Source organism: Drosophila virilis, chromosome X (assembly GCF_030788295.1).
Source record: "Drosophila virilis strain 15010-1051.87 chromosome X, Dvir_AGI_RSII-ME, whole genome shotgun sequence".
NCBI lineage: Eukaryota > Metazoa > Arthropoda > Insecta > Diptera > Drosophilidae > Drosophila > Drosophila virilis.
This window is the reverse complement of record NC_091543.1, coordinates 9794771-9817286: the sequence shown is the minus strand read 5'-3', so window position 1 is coordinate 9817286 and position 22516 is coordinate 9794771. Positions and strand designations below refer to the sequence as shown.

The window sequence follows — 22516 nt, the reverse complement described above, 5'->3', positions numbered from 1 at the left end:
TAAAGCAAACCAAATTTTGTATTTGTCTTATTTATATACGTCGTGCACAAATTGTCTGCAGAGTCAATATCGAAAGGAGAATTCCTAATATATCCTTTCCCGGCTTAAGCAGCAGAGTTTATCATATCTTCAGCTCGTCATAAACTGAGGGCTCGTTAATTGCAATAGAGTCAACCATGTGGGAAGAAGCAGTAGCAAGCCCGAGTAACCAGGGTAGAACGTTAAACGACGACAAATCAATGCGAACTGGGACAACATGCAAATCGAATTATTTGTGCGGCACATCAAATACTTATGAGAAGATTATGTGTAGTAGCTCCTTGTCCATTGATTGGGGTGGGTGGAAATCGGTCTTGAGGCGCTGTCAGTGGCGGTTTTTTTTTTTTTTTTTTTTTGCTGCTGCTTTGGTTCTTTGCATTTGACTTTAATAATCTTTAATGATATCAGTTTCGGACAGGCAACTTATTTATGGCCAGATAACAATCGGCAGCCAATCGACCAGCCATCGGACTGGACAGCTGACAACCGACAACTGACAACTGACGGTTGACGGTTGTCGGTCGACGGTTGTTGACAGTTGATATTTAGCCCGGAGCAGTTTTTTTTTTTTTTTTTTTGGTATTTGCGGAAAAGCCCTACGGACTATATGCATGCAACTCAGACTCTTGTAGAGAGTATTATAACTTCGTTACGAGACCAAACAACTTGATTAGCAACCGATAGGCGACTCAATATGCAAGCTAGAGTTTCAGCTTTAAAGCTAACTCTGCATAGGCTGGACGGGGTCGCTATATCATTTAGTCTTAACCTATAGAACCTTGATGATTTTCCAAATACATTGGCCAATGCAGCATTGACGAGCTTCGCTATACTCCTAACAACTGGAACTGCTATATTAAAAGGTTCCAGCGGAACAATCGTGCGAAATTTAGTTTCCGTATAAATGCAGTTCTTAGCCATATTTCTGCAATCCATTTTCAATCTGTCGAAAATAGCTTGTTATTCATTTTATACTTCTGTAGAGAGTATTAATAGATTGTCATCATGTATATATATATATATATTATAGATCAGCAATGACAGCCGAGTTAATATAGCCAAGTCTGTGTCCGTCTACCCATCTGCCCATCTACCCATCTGTCTGTTCGCATAGTAAGAACGCGTGTCGCAGTTATAAAACTATCGTCTTGCAATTTTTCATTGTTTCGCCCTTCTATTGCAGCCCACATCGGACAACTATATCATATAGCTGTCATAGGAACGATTAGTTAAAAACTAGGTTCTTGTATGGAAAACTTTTTTGCTCAAGATATTTTGACCATACTGCTGGGGTATAGGAAAGCGTATCGCCTAGGAGATACAAACTCGTTTCGCCTGGAAGACACATTTACCACAGTGAAGCTATGGGACCTTACCGTATTAAGCCATTTTACCTACTGGCTGCTTTCTTCTTCTTGTTGTTGAATAAATATTGTGTTATCGCCAAACATTCGCTTTGGAAGTTATAAGGCGATACCAATTATTAAACGTACACACCTTTAGACACAGTTAAAGAGCTTAAAGAGGAATGGAGCTGCATTAAATGTATTTCTCTCGAGCCGTAATTATAATTGTATTATTTAATTTGCCCAAAATATATTTAGGCTTAAATAAAGCTCGATTATCATTCCAACTTGTGCGACTGGCAATATAGATAAAAGCACTTCAAAATGTTTGCGGAGCATAACAAATACAAATACATGGTTCACAGTCTGTAATTTTAGACCTTTGGGTTAAATAATACTCATGATTATTTAGTGTACACTTGATTTAATGCTTGTGCGAATTATTAAGGCTTTTCGAATTAATGAGCAGACAAAGAGAAGCTTGAATTGAGTGCGACAAAAGATATGAAATGCTTATGTGAAGTCCTTGACAAGATGTCCTTTCACAGCTCTCAACTAATTTCGATATCTATTGTAAAGCCGTAAAGCAATTTAACGACGACCAAACGATTGCATTTGTTGTTGTTGCTGCTGCTGCTGCTGCTGCTGCTGTTGCTGTGGATTTGCATGTGTCCATTGAAATTGTAGTTAAAAGTCTATTAAATTTTACGGCTTCGCAACGCTTGGGCCAATAATGAAGGCTCTCTCGGTCCTATTTCCTGGCCAGCGTCCTGTCGGTCGAGGCATTTCATTTGCAGACGCAACACAAAATAAACCTAATTACACTTTACTTTCACTTTCACTTTCACTTTGCAAGCGCGACAAGCGGGCTGGGGCTTGAAGGCGGTTTGCGGTATGCCTGAAAAACTTCAAAAGCATCGGCCGAAGCAAACTTTCTGTTCGAGATTCTGGCTGGTCGCAATATAATTTATACTTTATGTACAATAAATTTTGTATTTTGTGTACTGTTCTGTTCGGCCTGTTGCCAATTTGAGAGCCAATAAAAGCGTTTAAAGACCCGTCTCAAAGATGCCCCCAAATACGGTTCAGTTCGGTTCGGCTTTGGCTCGCCTCGGCTCATCAAGTCAAATGCGTGACAGATTTTAGTGGACAACTTTTGAAAGCACACCAGAAAAAAAAGAACGAACAAAAAACTCATTAAATACAAGTCACACACTTAGCAATACCCTGTAGTCAGTGGCAGTACATGATTTACTTGTAAATAAAATGAAAGGAAAAAAGCCATATCCTGCGGAATATTGTTAATAAAAAAGTTTTAAGAACATTTTCCAACATTCTGAAACAGTTTGTTTGACTGCTCAACATTTCGTTTACCCTATAATCAATGGAAGAAGCATACAAATATTGGACAGGTATTTTGCATTGATTATAGGGTATACGAAATATTAATAAGCCAAACAAACCTTTTTAATCTGTTTAATCAAGTGATTTAAAGACTTTGAGATTTCCTTTGTTGCACATAAGAAATAAATACAGGGTATTAAAGTGCCTAACATGCGTCGTGTTTGTCTTCCTGTCACTACCAGAGCTAAACACTAAACGCTCTCCAACTCAATTACAGGGTATACAGAGAAAAAAAGCTCCATTTTGCAGCTGTAACGGCAAGTTACCTTTGCCTGTGGCATAGCAAATAGTTATGTGAAAACTCACTGCACTCATTTCCAAGATTTACAGGGTATATAAATGCCAGTGAGCAGCAAAATTTCGGTAGCTTACAACATAATGAACACTTTTTATATGCAAATAATCATAATAATGTGCCTGTGTGTCTGCGCCAGTGTGTGCGCTCTGTGCGCCTTTGTGTGTGTGTGTGTGTGTGTGTGTGTGTGTTGTTAAAGTGTTGTAAAACGCTTTTGAAGCGCTTATTTGTATGTGATTATTTAAATAATAAATGGGCGCGGGGCCTGGGTCGACTCGATCATCAGCGACGCTCATAAGTAGGCAATAACTTTTGCTTTGTTGTGGCTTGCGAGATGCCATAGTGCCCTCCCCCCCCCCCCTCGCTCGACCATCATTCCCGTGAAAAGTCTCAGCAAGTAGCCCGTAATGAGCATGTCATTTAACGTAATTTCAGTTGATTGTTATGGCATTACAGCCAGCAAACAATATGTAGAATGTGGGCGTGTGGGCGTGGTGTCGAAGGGAAGCGGCAAGTGCCCGGACAATGCTCAGTACAATATACTTTCCAGCAAGGACGAGGCCTCTGTTGGAGCTTATCTTATCAAGAGCCAAGCAGAGCAGCTGCCAAAAAGCCAAATACCGAAACTATACACACACGCACACACACACACACTATCTGCCAGTGTGTGTGTGTGTGCATAAATTAGAGCTAGCTAGCTATTGTTGTTTTGTGTCTTTTGTTGATTTTTGTTGCTTTTGAATGGTTTACTTACTGTTAACCCAGATCCTGGCTCAGTATTAACTGGACGCTCGCAAATAGCTGGAATTATGGCCTATGGCTTACCTGCAAGGACACATGTTTGTTCGATTAGAAGTGAGGCATCAAATCAAAACGATAAAAGTGAAGCTATTCACATGCAAATGCTGAGCACTTGCCATTGTTATTTCCCCAGATAAAACCCATCTTCAACTCGCATATGAGTATTCATGCAGCGCACTTAGTCAATGCCTACGTTTTATGCACATATATTTGTGAGCTAAATTCAACTTTATTTGATTATCGACAAAAGTATCTTCCAACTGTCTTCCCGCCTGTCTGCCTGCCTGTCTGCCTGCCTGTCTTCCCACCTGTCTTCTACCATACTATAAACGGAAACATCCTAGTCGAAACAGACTGGCAGGCGTGAATAACAATATATTCTATATATATTTTATTTTTATTTACTTTTATATTATACTTTTATGAAATCCTTAGATTTATACAACTGAAGATGCAAAATATAACTTTTATTAGTTTGATTAAATAAATTAAAATAAGAAATTAAGCTTTCTGCATTTGTTTGTAAAAATGGAATAGAAACTCAGATATTAAAGAAATAAATACTTGAAATACAAATTAGTTTTGTTTATTTGAAATATATTTTTAATTCTTGACGCAAAATGTTTTTATTTTGAGTTTTATTGTTATCGAGGAAACAACTTCAATTAAACATGATAAAATGAACAAAAGGTTTTGTTATATAAATCGATCTGAGAGAACGACCAGAGAGAACATGTCCTGGAATATTATGCAAATTAATAGTACCTAAGTAAGTCAAGTTTATTAATGATTAATGGAAACAAATCTATTTCGAAATTTTGGAAATATTTAAGACCTAGCACAGTACAATAAGTTTGGAGAAAACAAATCCTAAGCAAAAGTTGGAGAAATAAAATGCATTAAAATTTATTATCAAATGCACTTCTAAAAAGGTAAGTAAATTAATGAATGTTGCAATTGTTTTAGCTTGCAGCACTGACCCCATTTATATTTATTATTTAGCCATTTAAACCCAACTGCACCGTGTGCCACAGCCCAATGAAAGGAATTTACAACAGCACTTCGAAGTGCTCGTCGTACTTAATTTAATTTGAATGTGCTTGCAAGTTCTTGCAGTTAATAATTAAATTAATTACATTTTAAGCGTACACACAAAAAGCATATTAAATCAAATTCCAAATGCTTTTCGAATTGTGACAAGTAATAAACGACTCGCAGAGCCGCATATTAGTATATTTCTTATTGGGGAATACTGCGTGTGATATGTAATTAGAATGAAACCGAATGCTTTAGCAACTTTGGAAACTAAAAGTAGCGAATGCTTCTTTAAGGAAATCAATTGAAACAAATTATTTAACACACTTGCAGCTACGTGTGATCAAACAAGAGACGATACTTTAAGTTGACTAATTGCAAGATGCTCAGACAGTCTTTATACATGGCCAAATAATCCAACAAGTCAGACAGCATCTATATAGAAATTAGAGCACACACAGGGAGACTGCGGGCGAGACAGCGAGAAAGAAAGAGAGAGGGAGAGAGCGACAAGCAGAGACCAACCAGGGGGGGTGGCGGTTGGGCGAGCGAGCGTCCAAAAGTGAAGCCTGGCCAGGCTGGTATTAGGCCTTCAATGGATACAAGCAATTTCGTTTAATTAAAACATGCCAATACATTTTGGCTAGCAGCAGCAACAATAACAACAACCATCAATTTCAGCAGGCCGAATACTGAATACCCTTGCAGTCATACTAGACGCAAGTCTGACACACTTTTGCCACTTTCACTATCCTTGACATTAAGTGGGTGTTAATCCTAAAAGCTTTTGTTCTTATAGAACAAATGTTGAGTTCAGATAATCGTTTATTTGCAGCTACATTAAAAAGTGGGCCCAAGTTTCTGAGCTTTTGTTCTTATGAAAGAAACAAACCAATTCTTTGGACGATAATTAATCCGTAGCATGGGCAGATGCTCACGGGCTTCTCTTTCTATAAAAATAAACTTAGCTTTTCTTTCAAAATGAAAACCATTATTTTGGATGATCGTGGACCGATGCTCACAAGCTTTTGTTCTTTTTTGAAGGAGCACGGTATTCCGATATTACGATCCGTCGGACTTCAACATTATTTTTTAAGCTTTTATGCTATGTACTGAGCAGTAATATAAAATCACCTGCTGCATTTGTCGGGCACACCTTCCGTGTGTTACACTTTTCGTGGGAAAGAGGATAATGTCAGCTGGCAGAGGGCATGATAGCTACAAGAACAACAGTCACAACAACTGGCAACAAAGATCAAACACATTCGAAATGCTGGCCAAAAGGCGAGCGACAAAATGCACACTTAAATTTTATGGACGAGTTGCAGCAAATGGAGCATTGTGCCGCATGCCAAAAGCTGTTACCCAAATCGCTCCAATGCCAAAGCGGCCCTGACGTTGGGGCTAAAGAACATAATGATAACGATGATGATGATGCTGATGATGATGATGATGATACTGATGCTGATGATGATGTTGATGTGGGCGCCTGTCAAGTGGGACAACCCGTCGTCCTGCCCACTTGATGCTCATTACAGTCAATTGAAGTTAATGCAGCTGCCAGCTGTTTTGGCCCGTTTGCCTTCGGCTGCCTTCTGCCTTCTGTTTGTCTATCTGGCCGTTTATTCGGCTCTGCGCTTTCCACTATGTTTGCAGCGTGCCAAAAAGGTAAAAAACAAAGGAAAACAAAACGAAAATATAAAAAAAAAAAAAAAAAACGAAAATGAAATGAACATTTTCGCGCAGCCTGTCATTATGGCAATTTAATCGAGCGGAAATAAAGTGCTTAAACATCATAAACAAGATTTAATGTGACAAAAAAGCAAATCACAGCGAGACAAACAGCAGGAGCGGCGCTCTCTGGCTGCAGAGGGGGGTGTGCGGGTGTGCGGGTGTGCGGGTGTGTGGTGGCGCTTTGACGGGAGCAACATAAATGTCAAATGGCATTTGGCTAAAGATGACAGGCAAATCCTTTTTTGTCTTTTACACTCAGCACCCCACCCCGCCCCAAAAAATGAAAATGAAAATGAAAAACAAAAAAAACAACAACAAATATATTCAAAACAAAAATCTGACAACTACGCATGTATGCGTGCTGCCCGAAGGGGGATGGGGGGAGGGGTAACTGGCAGGCTTCGTACTGTCCAGTGGGCGTGGGCGTCAGCATGGTTATGGGCGTGTCATAATATATCGCGCTCTAGACACATCTTCAAGCGCTCCATTTGGATTATGGAATCGTTTACATGACAGCAGCAGTTGCAACAGGACCCAGCCTAATTTTGAGAACGGGAGTGTATGCGTGTGTGTGTGTGTGTGTGTGTGTGTGTGTAGGATATACTGTAGGATACGCTAGCGACCTCAGTTTTGTTGTTGCTTTATACCCAGTAATCAAAGTGAGCTAATAGGGTATATCGAAGTGATGTAAATATATGAAATGGTAAGAAAGTGTATATAGATGTATATACATATATAACAAGCGACCCGATATACACATATTTTCCGTCTCTTCGTCTTCTATCACTGTCGCTGTCAAAAGTGTGCAGGGTAACCCAGAAGTGTGTTTGCAGGGTATCTCACAGTCGGGATACAAGTCCCAACGACTAGCCCACTCTTAGTTATTGTTTCCTTTTTATTTTTTTGCGAACGACACCTTTCGGCTTATCTAAATATTTGAGCTGGTGCTTCCAATGTCAATAAAATGAAACGAAACTGTAAGCCGAGAGAGAGAGAGAGAGGACAGGAGCGAAAAGCGGGTGGAGGGTAGGGGAGGACAAGAACGAGGCGGGCATGGACAAAGGTATGAGTATGATACCAAAAAGGGTGCTCCAAAAATAAAAAACAGCACTTTTCGGTATAAAAGTGGGCAGAATAACAAGTTCGAGTTAAATTCTTATTTATGCACAATTTTTTTTTTTTTTTGACTACGAAAAGGGTCAAGCTATATGTGACCCAAGCACTTGACTTGGATTTATGTTGAAAAAAAAAAATAATAATTAAAAAACAAAACAAAAAATTAAAAATTAAACATAAAAATGGATACAATCAAACACTGTGCATGTTGTTTACGAAATATTTTAAATTAAATTCAATTTAACAATTAAATATTCTCAATTGTTATAATATTTGATTATTGAGCAAATTGCTCTAAAACTGCACAGAAGAAATAAATTTGTATGATTTGTGGGGGACTGTCGAGGAATAAAAATGCTTCAACAGATGTCAAACTTTGAAGTGAAATACAGGCAGCTTTGAATCTATCAAAATTAAAGAAATCAAGTAATTGATTTAACCCGGTTAAGATTCTTTTTATTTTCGGTTTATGTTCGTGCATATCTCGCAATCAATCATTCAATCAATCAGGCAAACGGCGGTCACTTGACGCGCGCTTCACATTATCGATCATCGAGAAATTCCAAATATGTTGCGTTTATCACTGGAGGTGATAGTTGTAATTGGGGCAACAACAACAACTCAAGCACTTGAATAGCTATCAAGGTAATGCCCCATCAATAAGTGTCTTTGTCTGGCACCAGACACTTGATCAGAGTCCTTATCAAAAAAAAAAAATAGAAAACATATAAAAATGAAAATACAATAACAAAGGGTCAAAGAATATTACTAACTTGACCAGAAACAAAGAAGCTCGACCAATTTTCAAGTTTATTATTGAAGAAACGCGCTTTTTGACTATTCACGACAAGTTGATGCTCTTTACCCATATCTCAAGTGTATATTGCAAATGCAATTGTTAAATTTTATTCAAAATCATCGGAGAGTGTTGCCACCTTGTCCAGTTGGCAACGCTGCCAGATGTGAAGAGTGTTGGTAAATAACGTTAAAAAGAAAACTTGGGGACAGTCACAATAATTAAGAAATTGCCATATACATATGTACATACATAAGAATATATATTCTTGGCTTTCTCTATTAATGATTAAAATTAAGTGCTGAAAGAAGCAAAGAGAAGCTTGCAACGTATATCTATGTTTATCTGCATTTATACACGTTCAATTGAACATTAATTGACAGACATACCTTAATATGCCTTCCTATTTTTCTCAACCCATAACAGATTTAACAGCATATGGCAAAACATTGTTTAAAAAGTTACTTAAGTGAAATCCTTCAGCTGCCCACAAAACCTATCGATACGCCTTTCTCCTCAGTGCACTTTGCTTACAGGGCAGCCAAATTGAGCAAATAAATACGCGAATAAATATAAATAAAATTGTATCTGCGATTCGCTGTGTCAAGCGTTTCAGTTGTCAAGCGATGACAGTCACATTAACAGCAGAAGCAACGTTGAGAAAGAGCTTATCAAAAATGCAATCAAATCGAAACTAAGGCACACTCGACTAACAACAGTAAAAAAGTGTGTGTTATCTTTGAGGGGAATTCGTTGAATCAATCAAATCAAAACAAATCAAATCGAACCGTAACGAAATAATAACATATTTAATCATAATATATCAAGCAATTTGTAAACAATAACTAAAGTTGAGTTAGGCAACGAAAACGTAAATTAATCAGGCGACCTTAAAATAACAAGCAGCCAGTGTTGGTAATCGTAGACAAATGTGTTGCGCAGTTGCTTTAAGTTAATGGTTCACGACTGCCTTGCATTTATCCAAATTAATTTTGTGTTATTGCAGTGCTGTTAAGTGAACATTGCAGTCGACAGTGCTGCTAAGGGGCGCAAACTTCAGTGGTAGTGTTGGAAAATGTGTTCATCAAGCGTAAATGACTTAGATCTTATACTTGTACACTTCTCGCCTATCAAAATTTGCTATTTGACTGGCATGTTTTTTTTTTAGCACAGTATTGGTAAACGCGAAACGCTGACAGTATTGTCAGAGTTGTCAAGAGGCTCAATCTCCCATGCCAATGTTAGAAAATGTTTTCGTCAAGCGTAAATGACATCAATTTTATATATATTTTTTAAGACTTCTTGCTTAATAACAATTGAGATTTGACTGGCGTGTTTCTTAGCACAGTGTTGGTCTAACTAATACGCAAATATCAATAAAATTCAAATGATGGCAAGCAAAACAAAATAAGCTGATAAATCAAATTGCATTTAAAGCAAATCAATATCAGATGCGACGTAATCGCATATAGCTCAATTAGTTGGCCAATCGCCTCTATGTTGATTTAACATAAATCGCTTACTCAATATGCAAAAAGGAATTTACAGTCACTTCCCCAACCCCAACCCCAAACCCAACCCCGACCACAACACCAGCCCAACCCTCGACCGCAACACCCCTTTAAACTCCAGCAGCTATAAGCTGTCCATTCTCAGCTATTTACAGTTGATTGATATCAGCTATATGCCGGCAACATGGCGCAGGGAGGGGGGAGTGCGGATGCCATATGGGTTTGCAACTGCCGCAGACTAAAGCTGGCATTAGATGCCAATGTAAAGCACGAGGCAAAGTAGAATACGGAATACAGACATCTACATGACAACCGCGTTGTCAGACACACGCACACAGACAAACAGACAGACACACACACACACACAGCCTAGACAATCTTTCAAGCATATGAAGTGGCTCGGTGTATGTGTTTTGATATTTGCATTTGCGCTGCTGACAGCGCCTAAGCGGCCATTTTATCATGTCTACTTAACAGTAAACACACGCACACACACACACACAACCGCCTACACTCTGGTATGTATGCTATGACAAATGATATGACACAACAAACAAAATATGAAAGCAACTCACCTAAGCAAACAATATCATACCCAGTTGCAGATTTATCGATAGAACAGGATTTGAAGGGATGCTCTTAATTACAATAATAAATACTTGGCAACACCTTAAACGTACACTGTTATGCACACAATGATCTAAGAGCTATATTATGTAGTTAATATTATCATGTTTCTATTAGGGCCTTTGGCTAAGATAATGCGACAGGGCTGCGGTTGTCTTGAGTTTGGGCCAGCATCATGATTCCAATTGGTCGAACAACTGTGTGTGGACAACTTACATATTTATCGAGCACTGCATTTAACTGTACATAAGTGTTAGCATTAATAGACTGACTGATTGACTGACCACATTGAATCCACAGCAGAAGCCGTAAGAGAAAGGAACAAGAACAATATACAGAATTTTTTTGAGAAAACCGAAGAGCTTAAAACTTTGCAGACACTTTGTTTTCGCTGTTTCGGATGATTGTACCTGTTGATTTTTGCAACATGGTAAGAAGCATATACGCTGAGCTGGATTAGGAAATATTTCATAATCACATCATACTAGCCTTTGCGTGGGTACGAGCTATATAAAGATCAGTTATGCTTTTGATTACTCGTGAAGCAGGCCTGGCACAATGCTTTCAGCAATGAGTTTTACAAATATTTTAGTTTGTGCGAGACTTAAAATTAAAGTAAAAATATAAAAATCCGAAAAAAATTGTATAAAAACCTACAAATAGTTCGGTTCAAGCTGTTTGCCGCCTTCCGCAAATAACAACTCCAAACAAAGAAATAAACAAGAAAAGGAAAAAAGAAATTACGCCCACCAAATTCCATATGAGATACGAAAAACCATATAGGTAAAACCGGAAAAATCCGCACACAAATTTTAGATATCCCCCTCTTCCCACAAAAAAAAAAAAAAAAAAAGAAACAAATCGCAAAAGCGCCAAATGTAAGCCATAATAAGTTATTCAAAGGACAGAGAGTGAGAGAGAGAGGCGAGAGAGAGAGAGAGAGAGAGAGAGAGAGAGAGAGAGAGAGAGAGAGGGAGATAGATGAGAGAGGGAGATAGAGGAGAGGGAGAGAAGTAGAGTGAGCGAAAGAGAGAAAGGGAGCGAGAGTGGAGAGTGTGAAGAACAAAAAGCATGGCATCGAAATATATATTGCCCTGTTTCCGCCTCAAGAGCAATCGCACGAAAAAGGAAAAGGACAACGAGTGCCTGGCCTATCGGAATGAACTGGTCGAGGCGCTCGATCGTACCAAAGGCAAGCTGGAGGCCAGCTGGAAGGCATTAGACAATATCGTATCCAAGCCGATCTATCAACGTTTGAGCGGACAACTCTACGATGTGCTATATACGGGCGGCCTGCTAACCAGCGATGGCAAACTGCCCACGCGCGGCGACCTGAAGCTGCGGACCAGCTACTGTGTATTCACGACACACGTTGAGCTCAATGCGCTGCGTGTTTACGAGCAGCTGGTGAAGCGTTTGCGGTGTCGCCACAAGCATCTGGATGTGGCTTTTGAGCCGCATGCTCAGCGTTTGTTAACGCTGCTCGGCGGCTTTGAGGAGGGCGCACGCCGGCGTCTGGCTCTCTTGATGGCATTGTATCTGATCGATGGGCAAATCAATCCGCGAACGCTGCTCGCATTGGGCCAGCAACAGGCCAGCATTGACGAGGGCCTGGCCATGGAATTTATGCTGGTGGTGTGCAGCACATTGAAGCGTGAACGTGGCGCCAATTTCATGCTGCAAATGCTCAAGAAATCTGGTCTGGATGGCAAAATTATAAGCTTTATGCCGCCAATGCTACGCAGTGATCTATATTTTCAGCAGGTCTATCAGGAGAGCGATTTGGATGAGGTAATAAAGCTGCACGAGACACGGGCCGGACAGGAATTGCGCAAATGTTTGCAACAGCGTCTGCTTGACGATTTTCGCGAGAAGCTGCCCCATGTGGAGGTGGTGCGAAATGTGCGTGAATTTCAACGTGAGCATCACATGTCCGATTCGGAAGTCATCGGCATTGTCTGGCAGACTATCAATAGTAATGCCAGTTGCAGCAGCCCGGCCAATTCCAGTCCGGAGCAGACCATACGCAGGCTGCAAACATATGCACCACTGCTGAATGCACTTTGCAGCACGGACAGCGCACAGATTGCACTGCTGATGCGGCTGCAGGAATGGTGTTATGAGCACCATGCGCTCTTCAAATCCTTTGAACGTTTTGCGGTACATCTGTATCGGGCGGGCGTTATCAATGAGGATGCCATCGTACGCTGGTATGAGGTGGATCACATTGATAAGGGCAAGGTTGCGTTTCTGGATCAGATGCGTCGCTTTGTCCATTGGCTGCACAGCGATAGCGATGCGAATGCCCGTGTCGATTATAATACCTATGTGACAAATCGCCGACAGACACAGCAGCGCAGCCAGACCATCTATAGCGATGTCATCGGGCCGAGCCTAAATGCCAATATCAACTTTGCCAAATACTCATAGATGCACACATATCAACACATATCTAATATATAACAACACATGCATACACTTAATCAAGCATATTTGCATTATTTGCCATTGGCCTTCACATTTTCAAATTTTCCGCCCATTCAATCGCACTTTTAGCCGCAATGTACTAGCGTATGGTTGCAGCCAGAGATCCAATTGTAACACTAGCAACATCAATAAACAATAGAATCGACAACAACAACAATTGCATTTAATTATTTATAATCAGAAAGCAACACAAGCCACATTCAAGACTGATAACAGGTGGTAGCAGGCATCACCGTAGCCATTTTATATATACATATATATATATATATATGAATATATCGATTTGCAAGAGTTTTGTACAAGGTATTATCTCGTCGGGCACTCCAGAGAGTTGAGCACTCTCCTATTTTAATTTGTGGGCTTAAAGGGGATTTTTTTTTTGAGATTATTTGCAGTTAATGCCGTCTTTTGGTCTTGAATGAAAATCACAAGAATTCCTTTAATCAAACGCAACAAACAGCTGACAACACGCTCCAGTCCCCCCCTGCCCACAATTACCACAAAATGTTGCGGGATGAACTGCTGCAAATCCCCCCCTCCCCCTCCCTTCTCTCACGAACGACCATGCAACAGCTTGCAACTGAAATGGCGATTTAATTGAGTTAGTGAGCGGAAATTATTGAATTTTACATGAGTGCATTTGCGATTCGATTAAAACGCGATGCCACTCAAAAATATCAACTAAAAAGAAAGAAAAAAAAAAGACTAAATACATAGTATACTCTAGCCGGAGAGTGCCCGACTTAAAGTTACTCAGCGGCTGTGCTTGAAATTTGCAGGGCTTACAGTATGGCATTCATGATTGGAAGGAGGTATTCGACAAAGAAAGACATTCTGCATTGGTCTATATCATACGAAATATGGCACCTTTACACCAACGTTGACCTGATCGACAACTAATCAAAAATATATATACCTTATGGGTTCAAGTATGTATGCCTTATACCTGTTCAACACAGTTGCACATTATACGCTCAATTTAACCAATTTCAATGTGTTAAACATTTAAAAATGCACTTAGTTGCAATTATGTGAACAGACAGCAGCGCAAACAAGTTCATGCCACAGATTGTCGATCATTTGTGGTATTCTTGGTGCACCGCACGTGCCTAAGCCGGAGGGCTGTCGACAATAGCAAACGCTAGCCACAACCCGAGGCGCTGCCAGCACCCAGAAGCTGCTGCAACTTGCCAGCCTTGGCAATGAAAAGTGTTCACGGAGGCAGCGAGTTAAGCGACCAAACGTAAATCCAAGCAAATAAAACTGTTGCGGTCGCAAGCAACCGACTACGTGATACTCGTCAAATAAATGCTTAAGGCAGGCTGTCAGGTTAAATGTATTAAGAAATGTGCGTAAGATATATGTTTGGATCGATATTTATCATCAGTAATATTCCTTAAACGTCACAATAGCTTTAAGGCTGTCGCAGAGATTTAACTAGCTTGCCAAGCACCTAGCTGGCGCAAGCTTTTAACTTCAGCAAGACAAACATTTCACAAAACTAATATACCCGATTCATGAACGAGTATAAATGCAACCAAGTTGAATGCGCACAGCCAACAATATATATATCGTATATGCCCTACCTTTCGCAAACAGATGTTAAATCCTATTAAAATCAGAAATAATTTAAAAGTAAAGATAAGCGCATGATTTCATATCAAAGCTTGACTGAAAGCATACCCTACACATCTATGTTTCTGCCAAATGACTTTGGATCAAGATTCGAGCCGGTTACTCTCCTTTTATATATTCCCATCCAACACCTGAGCCCTGTAGACCTCAAGCGCCAACAAGGAAGAGAATGCTTAACTGGCAACTCAGCCAGTTTCAAATGTACTCTGTGTTTTATTCTGCACCTTTTCACTGGCTCTGCGACCATTTTACTTTATTAATATGACAGCCTATATGAAGTTGATTTCCACTGATTCCTACTCTCTCTTTCTTCTCCTCTCGCCGCACATAATCATCGTGTCTAAATTGTCTCAATCCCATTTATCTTGCATACTCAAACGACTCACTGGCATATTGCACGGCGACTCTCTCACAGCGCACTTAATTTGTTAGCCCATTATTTTTTTTGTCGCATTCTGAAACGTCGCACTGGCTGCGCTGGCCTTTGCTCATTTTGTTATTAAGAAATGCTCACAAACATATAAACGCACGTTGGACTCCTTTTGCCTCGGCTGTGCGTCCTTCGCGGAAGACGACCCGCAAATATTATAAGAAAAATGATTGCGCTCGTTGCTCAGAGCCATTCGCAACATAAGCTGCAATAACAACAGCAGCAACAACAACTTGGCCAAAAGGCAGCCAAGACAACAACCAGGACGACCTCCAATTAGAAATGGTTTGCTATTTGGCCGCCTGCATGTTCTTGTGTGTGTGTGTGTGTGTGTGTGTGTGTGTGTGCGTGTGTGTGTGCGTGTGTATTTATGCTTGTGTGAAATTTAGCGCGCAATACAACCACACACACACACACACAGACACCGATTTATGCCCGGCAGTCACCAAGGAGCAGCAGCAACGGCAGCCAGCAACAGTTTCACCTTTACGCCATATTTATGTTTGACACCGCACACACATACACAGACACACACACACCCCCTGTCCTCTCTTTGTCTCCTTCTCTCTCTATCTCTCTCTGTTTCCTTCCATCTCTCCCTCTCATTCACGCGCTTTCGACTCGCTCGCAACCTTTGCTGGCGGTGACGTTGCTTTTGACCTAGTAAAATGCAACAGCGTTAAAGTCAAAGTGCGATGTTTTTGCAGTTGTTGTTTGTGAGTTGTTCTTCTTCTTGTTGTTGCTGCTGTTGTTGTTGCTGTAATTGTTGTTGCTGTGGCCGTAACAAATGCAATCGCTCGTGGCAGCAAAAGCAACACCATCAGCCGCACAGTGATTCCAATTTGTGTGCAACAGTATGAAACAAGAAGCTCGTTTCTGTTGCGACTGACCGACTTGCCAATACCCTATATCAATCGACTTCAATCCGTCTGTCCAATATGCGTGAATGCGTCACTCAAAGAGAATTTAAGCGATATAAACTTTATTTTAAATCATCGATAACTCGCAACTTTTCTGCCAAATCTCATTATCTATTGCTTGGAAACGGGGCAAGTCATCGAGTATCGGTATCAAACTCGTACTGCGCAGGCACTGGGAGGACCTACATTCAAGTCTCTAGCCCTTATAGGTTCTGAGAACCTTGGATTTATACATAGACGGACATGGGTAGATCGACTCGGCTATCAGGAATATACACACTTGATGAGTTCGGAGATGCTTCCTTCTGACTGTTGCTTACATTTGCACAAATAATGGGTTCGGGCTATAAAAACACATAGGTATACATAATAACTGCTTTTTCTATATGACTAGGATAGAGCTGCTGACAGCTTGTTATCGATCAAAGTAATCGATAGGCAAATTAACTGGAAAGCCGCTAGCTTACGAAACGCTCATTAGCAAATCTTACAGCCATTGGCCCCCATTAAGTTTTAAGCGTAGAAACGTCAAATTGTACCACTGTGCGACAGTGAAACGAAACAATTTTGTGCAGCTTGCGAGCGTTTGATGAAGTCAATTCGCGTGTTTTGCCTGTCTGTGACAGCAAACGCAGCGCCCATCTGGGCAGCAACTGCACCACCTGCTCCACCAGTTCCACCTGCACCACCTGGGCACTAACTAACTAGTTAAGCACCGGCAGCTGCCATTGTTGCCAGAAGCACATGCAAATTTCAAAATGCCTTACGTTTGAGTGTTTGACTGTTTGCCGGCTTATAAAGAAAATGCTACGAATGGGTCTAGGATATGTATACGAAATATATGTATGAATATATACATATGTACATATATATATATATGCATGCATATATATGGAAAAAGCGAAAGCATTTGGACATGGAAATTAAAGAGCTGCTCCATACGTTTCGGGCTTTTATTGTGGTGGCAAGTGATTCAGTGCGCCTACTAAAAACAAGGCCAGTCTGTGCTTGGTAAATAATGCATGGATCCGTTGCCTAAGCCCACTATATTTAGGACTAGTTCAGCTATATTGATATAAATATATATATATATATATATATACATATCTATCTACATGTGTGCGTGTGTGTGTAATGAACTTTCACACTGCCGCGTATTGGGAACAAAATCCTTAAAAATATAAAACAATAAAAATAATCCGAAAAAAAATAAAAACCAATAAATAAAATTGTAGAGTAGCTTTCGCCGAGCCGTAACTTAAGTAACCACGTCAGATTTGCGATGTACTAAGCCCCAAGACGATAAACGATATGCTAGGGCTTTAAATCGATTTACGATATACCAAATGCTGAGACGCAAAATGATATACGATACACCACATACTAAGCCCCAAAACAATATTCGATAACCGATATGCGATAAGCGATAGACGACAGACGATACACATTGGTAAAGCCGCAAAACGATATATGACATACGATATATAATATACAATATACTAATCCGCAAAACGATATACGATACACGATATACCACACGCTTAGCCGAAAAACAATACGAGAAAAGGTTTGTTAAGCCGCAAAACGATATACGATACACAATATACGATATACTAATCCGCAAAACGATAAAAGATAGACGATATACCGCACGCTGAAATACGATAAGAGAAACGACTTTCATGCAAAAGCGCCCAAGGATAATATATATTACCCGATCTTGCCAGGAACAAGTTTTTTTATTACAATTTCTTGCATTATTTTAACACACACTTTTCGCCCATATGAAATTACAAATTTCCACTTAGCAAACCGGATCTTGCGCACTCCATGAGAAAAGTTAGCAATCTAAAGTTTACCCGACCATTTTTTGCACGTGCTTTAGACTTTTTTAGGTCGCTTAAGCACGTATTCGTAGTTTGGAGAGTGAGCTTGAAACCAATGAAACTTAAAAGTTTTCCCAACATTTCTTCAACTGAGGTGCGGATTTTTTGAAAAGTATGAAAAGCCTGTCAAATTAATTGTCACAATGGTCTTCAAAAACCGGCTCAAACACAAAAGCCTTTTTCCGCAATTTGTTCACGATTCCGAGCGCCCTTCTAAGTGTGCACTGATGTCAAAAAAAGGTAATTAAAATAAAAATTCCAGATATTGTCGCATCAATTGGTCAGTTGGAGCACACATGGTCGAAACTTGTAATTGTTGAGCTTAATTGGGACATCTTGACAAGGACGAAACAGTTTTCCATACAAAAATAAATGTTTGAAACAAAATCGCTATTGTTGCACAGCCGTGTTTTTTGTCAAAATGTATTTTACACACACGAGCGAATCTGTTGCAAATATTGCCATTGTTAAAAGCCGCAACAGGACAAAGCTTTGATAACGTAAGTCAATTAACACGCATTGCCTATGCACGCACACACATACGCCTGCCCATGCATAAAGCTAAAGATACATAGATACAATACAAGTCCTGTGACAACAACTGCAATTAACTAAACCATGTATGACTCCCTTCCTACCTCCCTCTTTTTCTCTTTGTCTATCTTTCTCGCTTTTCATCTATACTTGTCTCTTTTGCCCGCACTCACTCTGTCTCGCTTTCTCTTGCTCGCTTAGCAATGTGTTTTATCTAAAGCTTTTTTTTTTTTTTTTTGGCTAATTGCAGATAAAGCAATAAAACAATGTACGAGAAAAGAGCTATTTGCACCAGAAATCGGATAAGCTGAAAACAAATGTGGTGCAGCGATTAGTTTTAATTAAATTCAAGAGTGCAGTTTGCGGCTACAGTAGTCCCTCGCAAATCAGAACGCTTCGTTTCCACAGCTGATTAATATCACAAATTAAATACCTTGAATGCACATTAGACATCAGACATTGTTTTTAATATATGTTTCAACAATTTTTATTATCAACATGTTTCACAAAAGTATTTCCCTTTCCATGATTCATTTCCAAACGTTGCAGGCAAAATACAATAAACCCTTTTCCTTCGCCTAAACTAACCCATTTTCCACAGTCAACCCAGTTTAATTGTACAACTTTCTGTTTACCGAACTGCCATGGAAATTGTATACATACTATGGGTTAAATAAATTCCACCCACAAGCGTGGAATATCAGTGAAAACCCGTTTCATGCTAATTTGTTTATTTTCGCTTGGCATTACTGAAAGTTGTGTGGAAAAGAGTTTGGAGTGTAACTTTTGTGCCCCAAAAATCGAGCCGTATGATGCCAGCTCGCAAATAATTGCAAATATTATTTGCTTAATTTATTTGCAATGTAAAATTTGCACTTGGCAAAGTTTTAATTAAAATTCGAGGAGTTTCGCTTCATTTGATGAATTTCGAAAATTCAAGCGAAAACGATATCAATTGAAGCCTAATCAAGGCCAAAAGGAAGAGGCCAATTAAACTGGCCACACGGGAATGCAGGCATAAAAGGATAACGGACAGGCGGCAGCGGCAGCAGCAGCAACAGCAGGTGGAGGAGGAGCTGGAGTAGGAGCCAAATGAAAGGGCTGATGGGGTGAGCCACAGGTGCACAGGTGCACCGGTGCAGGAAATGTGCATTGGGATATCGAAGACAAGTGCACTGTGCTCTGGCATTGTCTTATTGCTATTCAACTGAAATTTTGTGCTCTACTGATTTGGTTTATCGGGTAAAATGAATCGAATAAGTGGGCGAGCCCAGTCACACACACACACACAACAAACACATACGCACACACAGTTATCTAACCCAAAGTCAAAGTCTAGCGAGTCCGGCTTTTGGGTTTGTTTGGCTTTATTTAGCTCTGGTCTGAACCTCCCTCTTCCCCCCCACCACCCACACACACACACACACACACACACACACACACACAATAGGAACATTGTCGACTTATTGCTTATAAGACAACCGCTAGCCACGCCCCTCGCCGCACACACTCACGCACACTCAGACACAGACACACATTGTTAACTCTTTGGTTGTCTCGGAATGAGGCTGCCATTCACAATCAGCGGCAAGGAAAGACCGTAATTGAAATGCCGTGTGGTATGCGGCATGTGGCAAGCGGCTCAGGATTTGCAAACCCGTCGTGCCCGCAACAAAGTATTTGTCAATCGAAATTAACAGCAACAAATGCAACGCAAATGCAGGTAAAAACTTTCGTGGTACAACCAAAACAAAAGAAGACAAAACAAAGAGAACCAACACGAACGAGCGGGCCAAAAGGCGAAGGCGGGAACATATTAAATAATATATATATACAGCCGATTTCCGTATTTAAAACTAAAAAATCACACAGAAAGATAAATCAGCTGAATGGGACATGGGACAAGCGCATAAAAGACTGGAATATGCTATACCCTATAGCTGCTATATACAGAGAGGCTTGCCTATGAAGTTTAACTGTTGTTTTTCGAATTTAGGTCACAGTTGGTAGCAGCTTAATGTTTAGTTACCTCATGTTTCAGGCACAGTTCTCAATTTCTTTTTGCTTCCATTCTGTGTTTCATTGCCAAATGTTTCATAATCGGTGTCTATTGTCCGATCTTTATGCAATTTTCAAGACATAAATATTGCATAAAAGTGTGTATTCAAGAATTGAAATAGCGTTTTTTTTTGGATAAAATTGATGAATGTATTAAAAATGTGTGACCAGATATCAATAAAATAAAATTAATATAATAAGCTATATATATATATCAAATGACGAATCATAAGCTTTTGTAGCCACAGATGTCAACACATTAGCATAGAATCGGCTCTTGATGCCGAGCGACAAAATATATATGGCACTTGATGGGGTGGAAGATGCTTCCCACTGCCTGTTTCACACATTTGCACATAAGCATTTTACCTTTTTACCCTATTTGCAAAGGGTTCAGGGCATAAGCATGGCATTTGAGTTATTTTGCAGGGCATTTGTTAAACGTCAACAAAATCAAAGCACAAAATGCAAAACGTGACTTTAACAGCAAACGTCGACTGAGCCATCAATTGTCTTAACTGAATAGCTGATTGACCAACGAACCGACTGACTGACTGACTGACTGACATTTGGTAAATTTGTGAATTCGTTTTTTTTCGGCGCGCGACAAGTGTCAACAAGACAAAGTTCTTTAAATATCAATAGACGCCAGGCCGGAACGAATGAGGGCTTGTTGGTGGGCGGTGAAAATACACAATTCTCTTGAGGTTTTTATTGAATCAATGGGCGCTTATACATATATTTATGACTCGATGGCTGAGCTTAACTTGGCCCATTTGCATATTCGGTTAATTGAAATTGATTTTTGTGTCGAAAACAATAATCGAAGCGTTGCATACAAACGAATGTTGGTCACACTGAGCAGCGAAACAGCGGAACAGCGGAACAGCGGAATGAAACAGAGCGAGAGCTGGCCGTGACAGCTGTTGGACTCAAACGGGCCAAAACAAAGAAAGTACAGTCACCTTGCGGTTGCACTTAAAAAGAAAAAAAAATCAATTTCAATTTGAACTAACGAAAATTATTATGCAGCTCGTGGACCGGCAGCACAGTGCGGGTAGCGCAAGACGCGAGTGAGGGACGTGGCTTGCGAGTTGGCTGGAAACGGACTGAAAGAGACTGTAGACTGCCAGAATAACTTGCAAGTTAACCACAAAAGCCGACCGAGTTGTTCTTGCTGCACTTCTTGTTGTGCGAGCGGTGGCACAGGGTGGCGGCAAGGGGGATGCGGCGCGGCTATTGGGGGCTAGGACAACCGCAAGAACCGCTCGCCAGGCGCACTCAGCGAACTGCGGCCTGACCTGCTTATACTAGAGAGCTCAGCGCAGTGGGCTGAAATCTAGAGTGCTCGCAAGGGGAACAGGGGTAAGCTGGGAAGGGGGGCGGCATGGAGTTGGAGATTGCATGGAACAATGTGGCAAACAGTTTGTGTTTGACTATTTTGTGTTTGCGTGCAACATGCACACACAGTGGGTGGCTAGTTGGTTGCTTGGGTGGTTGCTTGTGACGTCAATGAACACACGCACCACCATGTTGACAACAATGCAACAGACAGACACACACAAAGACATCCGAGTGGCACAGAGGTCCCGCGTGTGCGGGACGGTGCGGTGCATTGCGGAAGCACAAACTACAGTGCAACTTTAGTGCAATGCAATGACAAATGATTAATCACAAGAAGACGAAAAAGAAAGTCACAAAAAACAAATGCGAAATAAAAAGTGGAAACAAAACGCGACCGGTGGGAAAAATGCAGGGCATGACAAATGTTTGCCCCAAGCTCGGCTAACAGCACATGCCCGAGGAACCTAAAGATACATTAAAAAAAATCTAAAAATAAACTCAATATGCCAAAAATATAT

At 40.4% G+C, this 22516-nt stretch overlaps 2 protein-coding genes across 2 annotated transcripts in view; one reads left to right on the top strand and one right to left on the bottom strand.

Annotated features, from left to right (window-relative positions):
* The window catches only part of Pde9 (phosphodiesterase 9), a 158720-nt gene that overhangs the window by 114845 nt on the left and 21359 nt on the right, over positions 1-22516 (bottom strand). The gene's annotated exons all lie outside the window — the stretch shown is intronic.
* LOC138911077 (protein krasavietz-like) lies at positions 11776-13134 on the top strand. The gene has a single exon (XM_070208188.1). The coding sequence runs from the start codon at positions 11776-11778 to the stop codon at positions 13132-13134; it is 1359 nt and encodes a 452-aa protein (XP_070064289.1).

Excerpts from the sequence above, each read along its gene's own strand:
- LOC138911077 (XM_070208188.1), top strand. The coding sequence starts at position 11,776 with ATGGCATCGAAATATATATTGCCCTGTTTCCGCCTCAAGAGCAATCGC.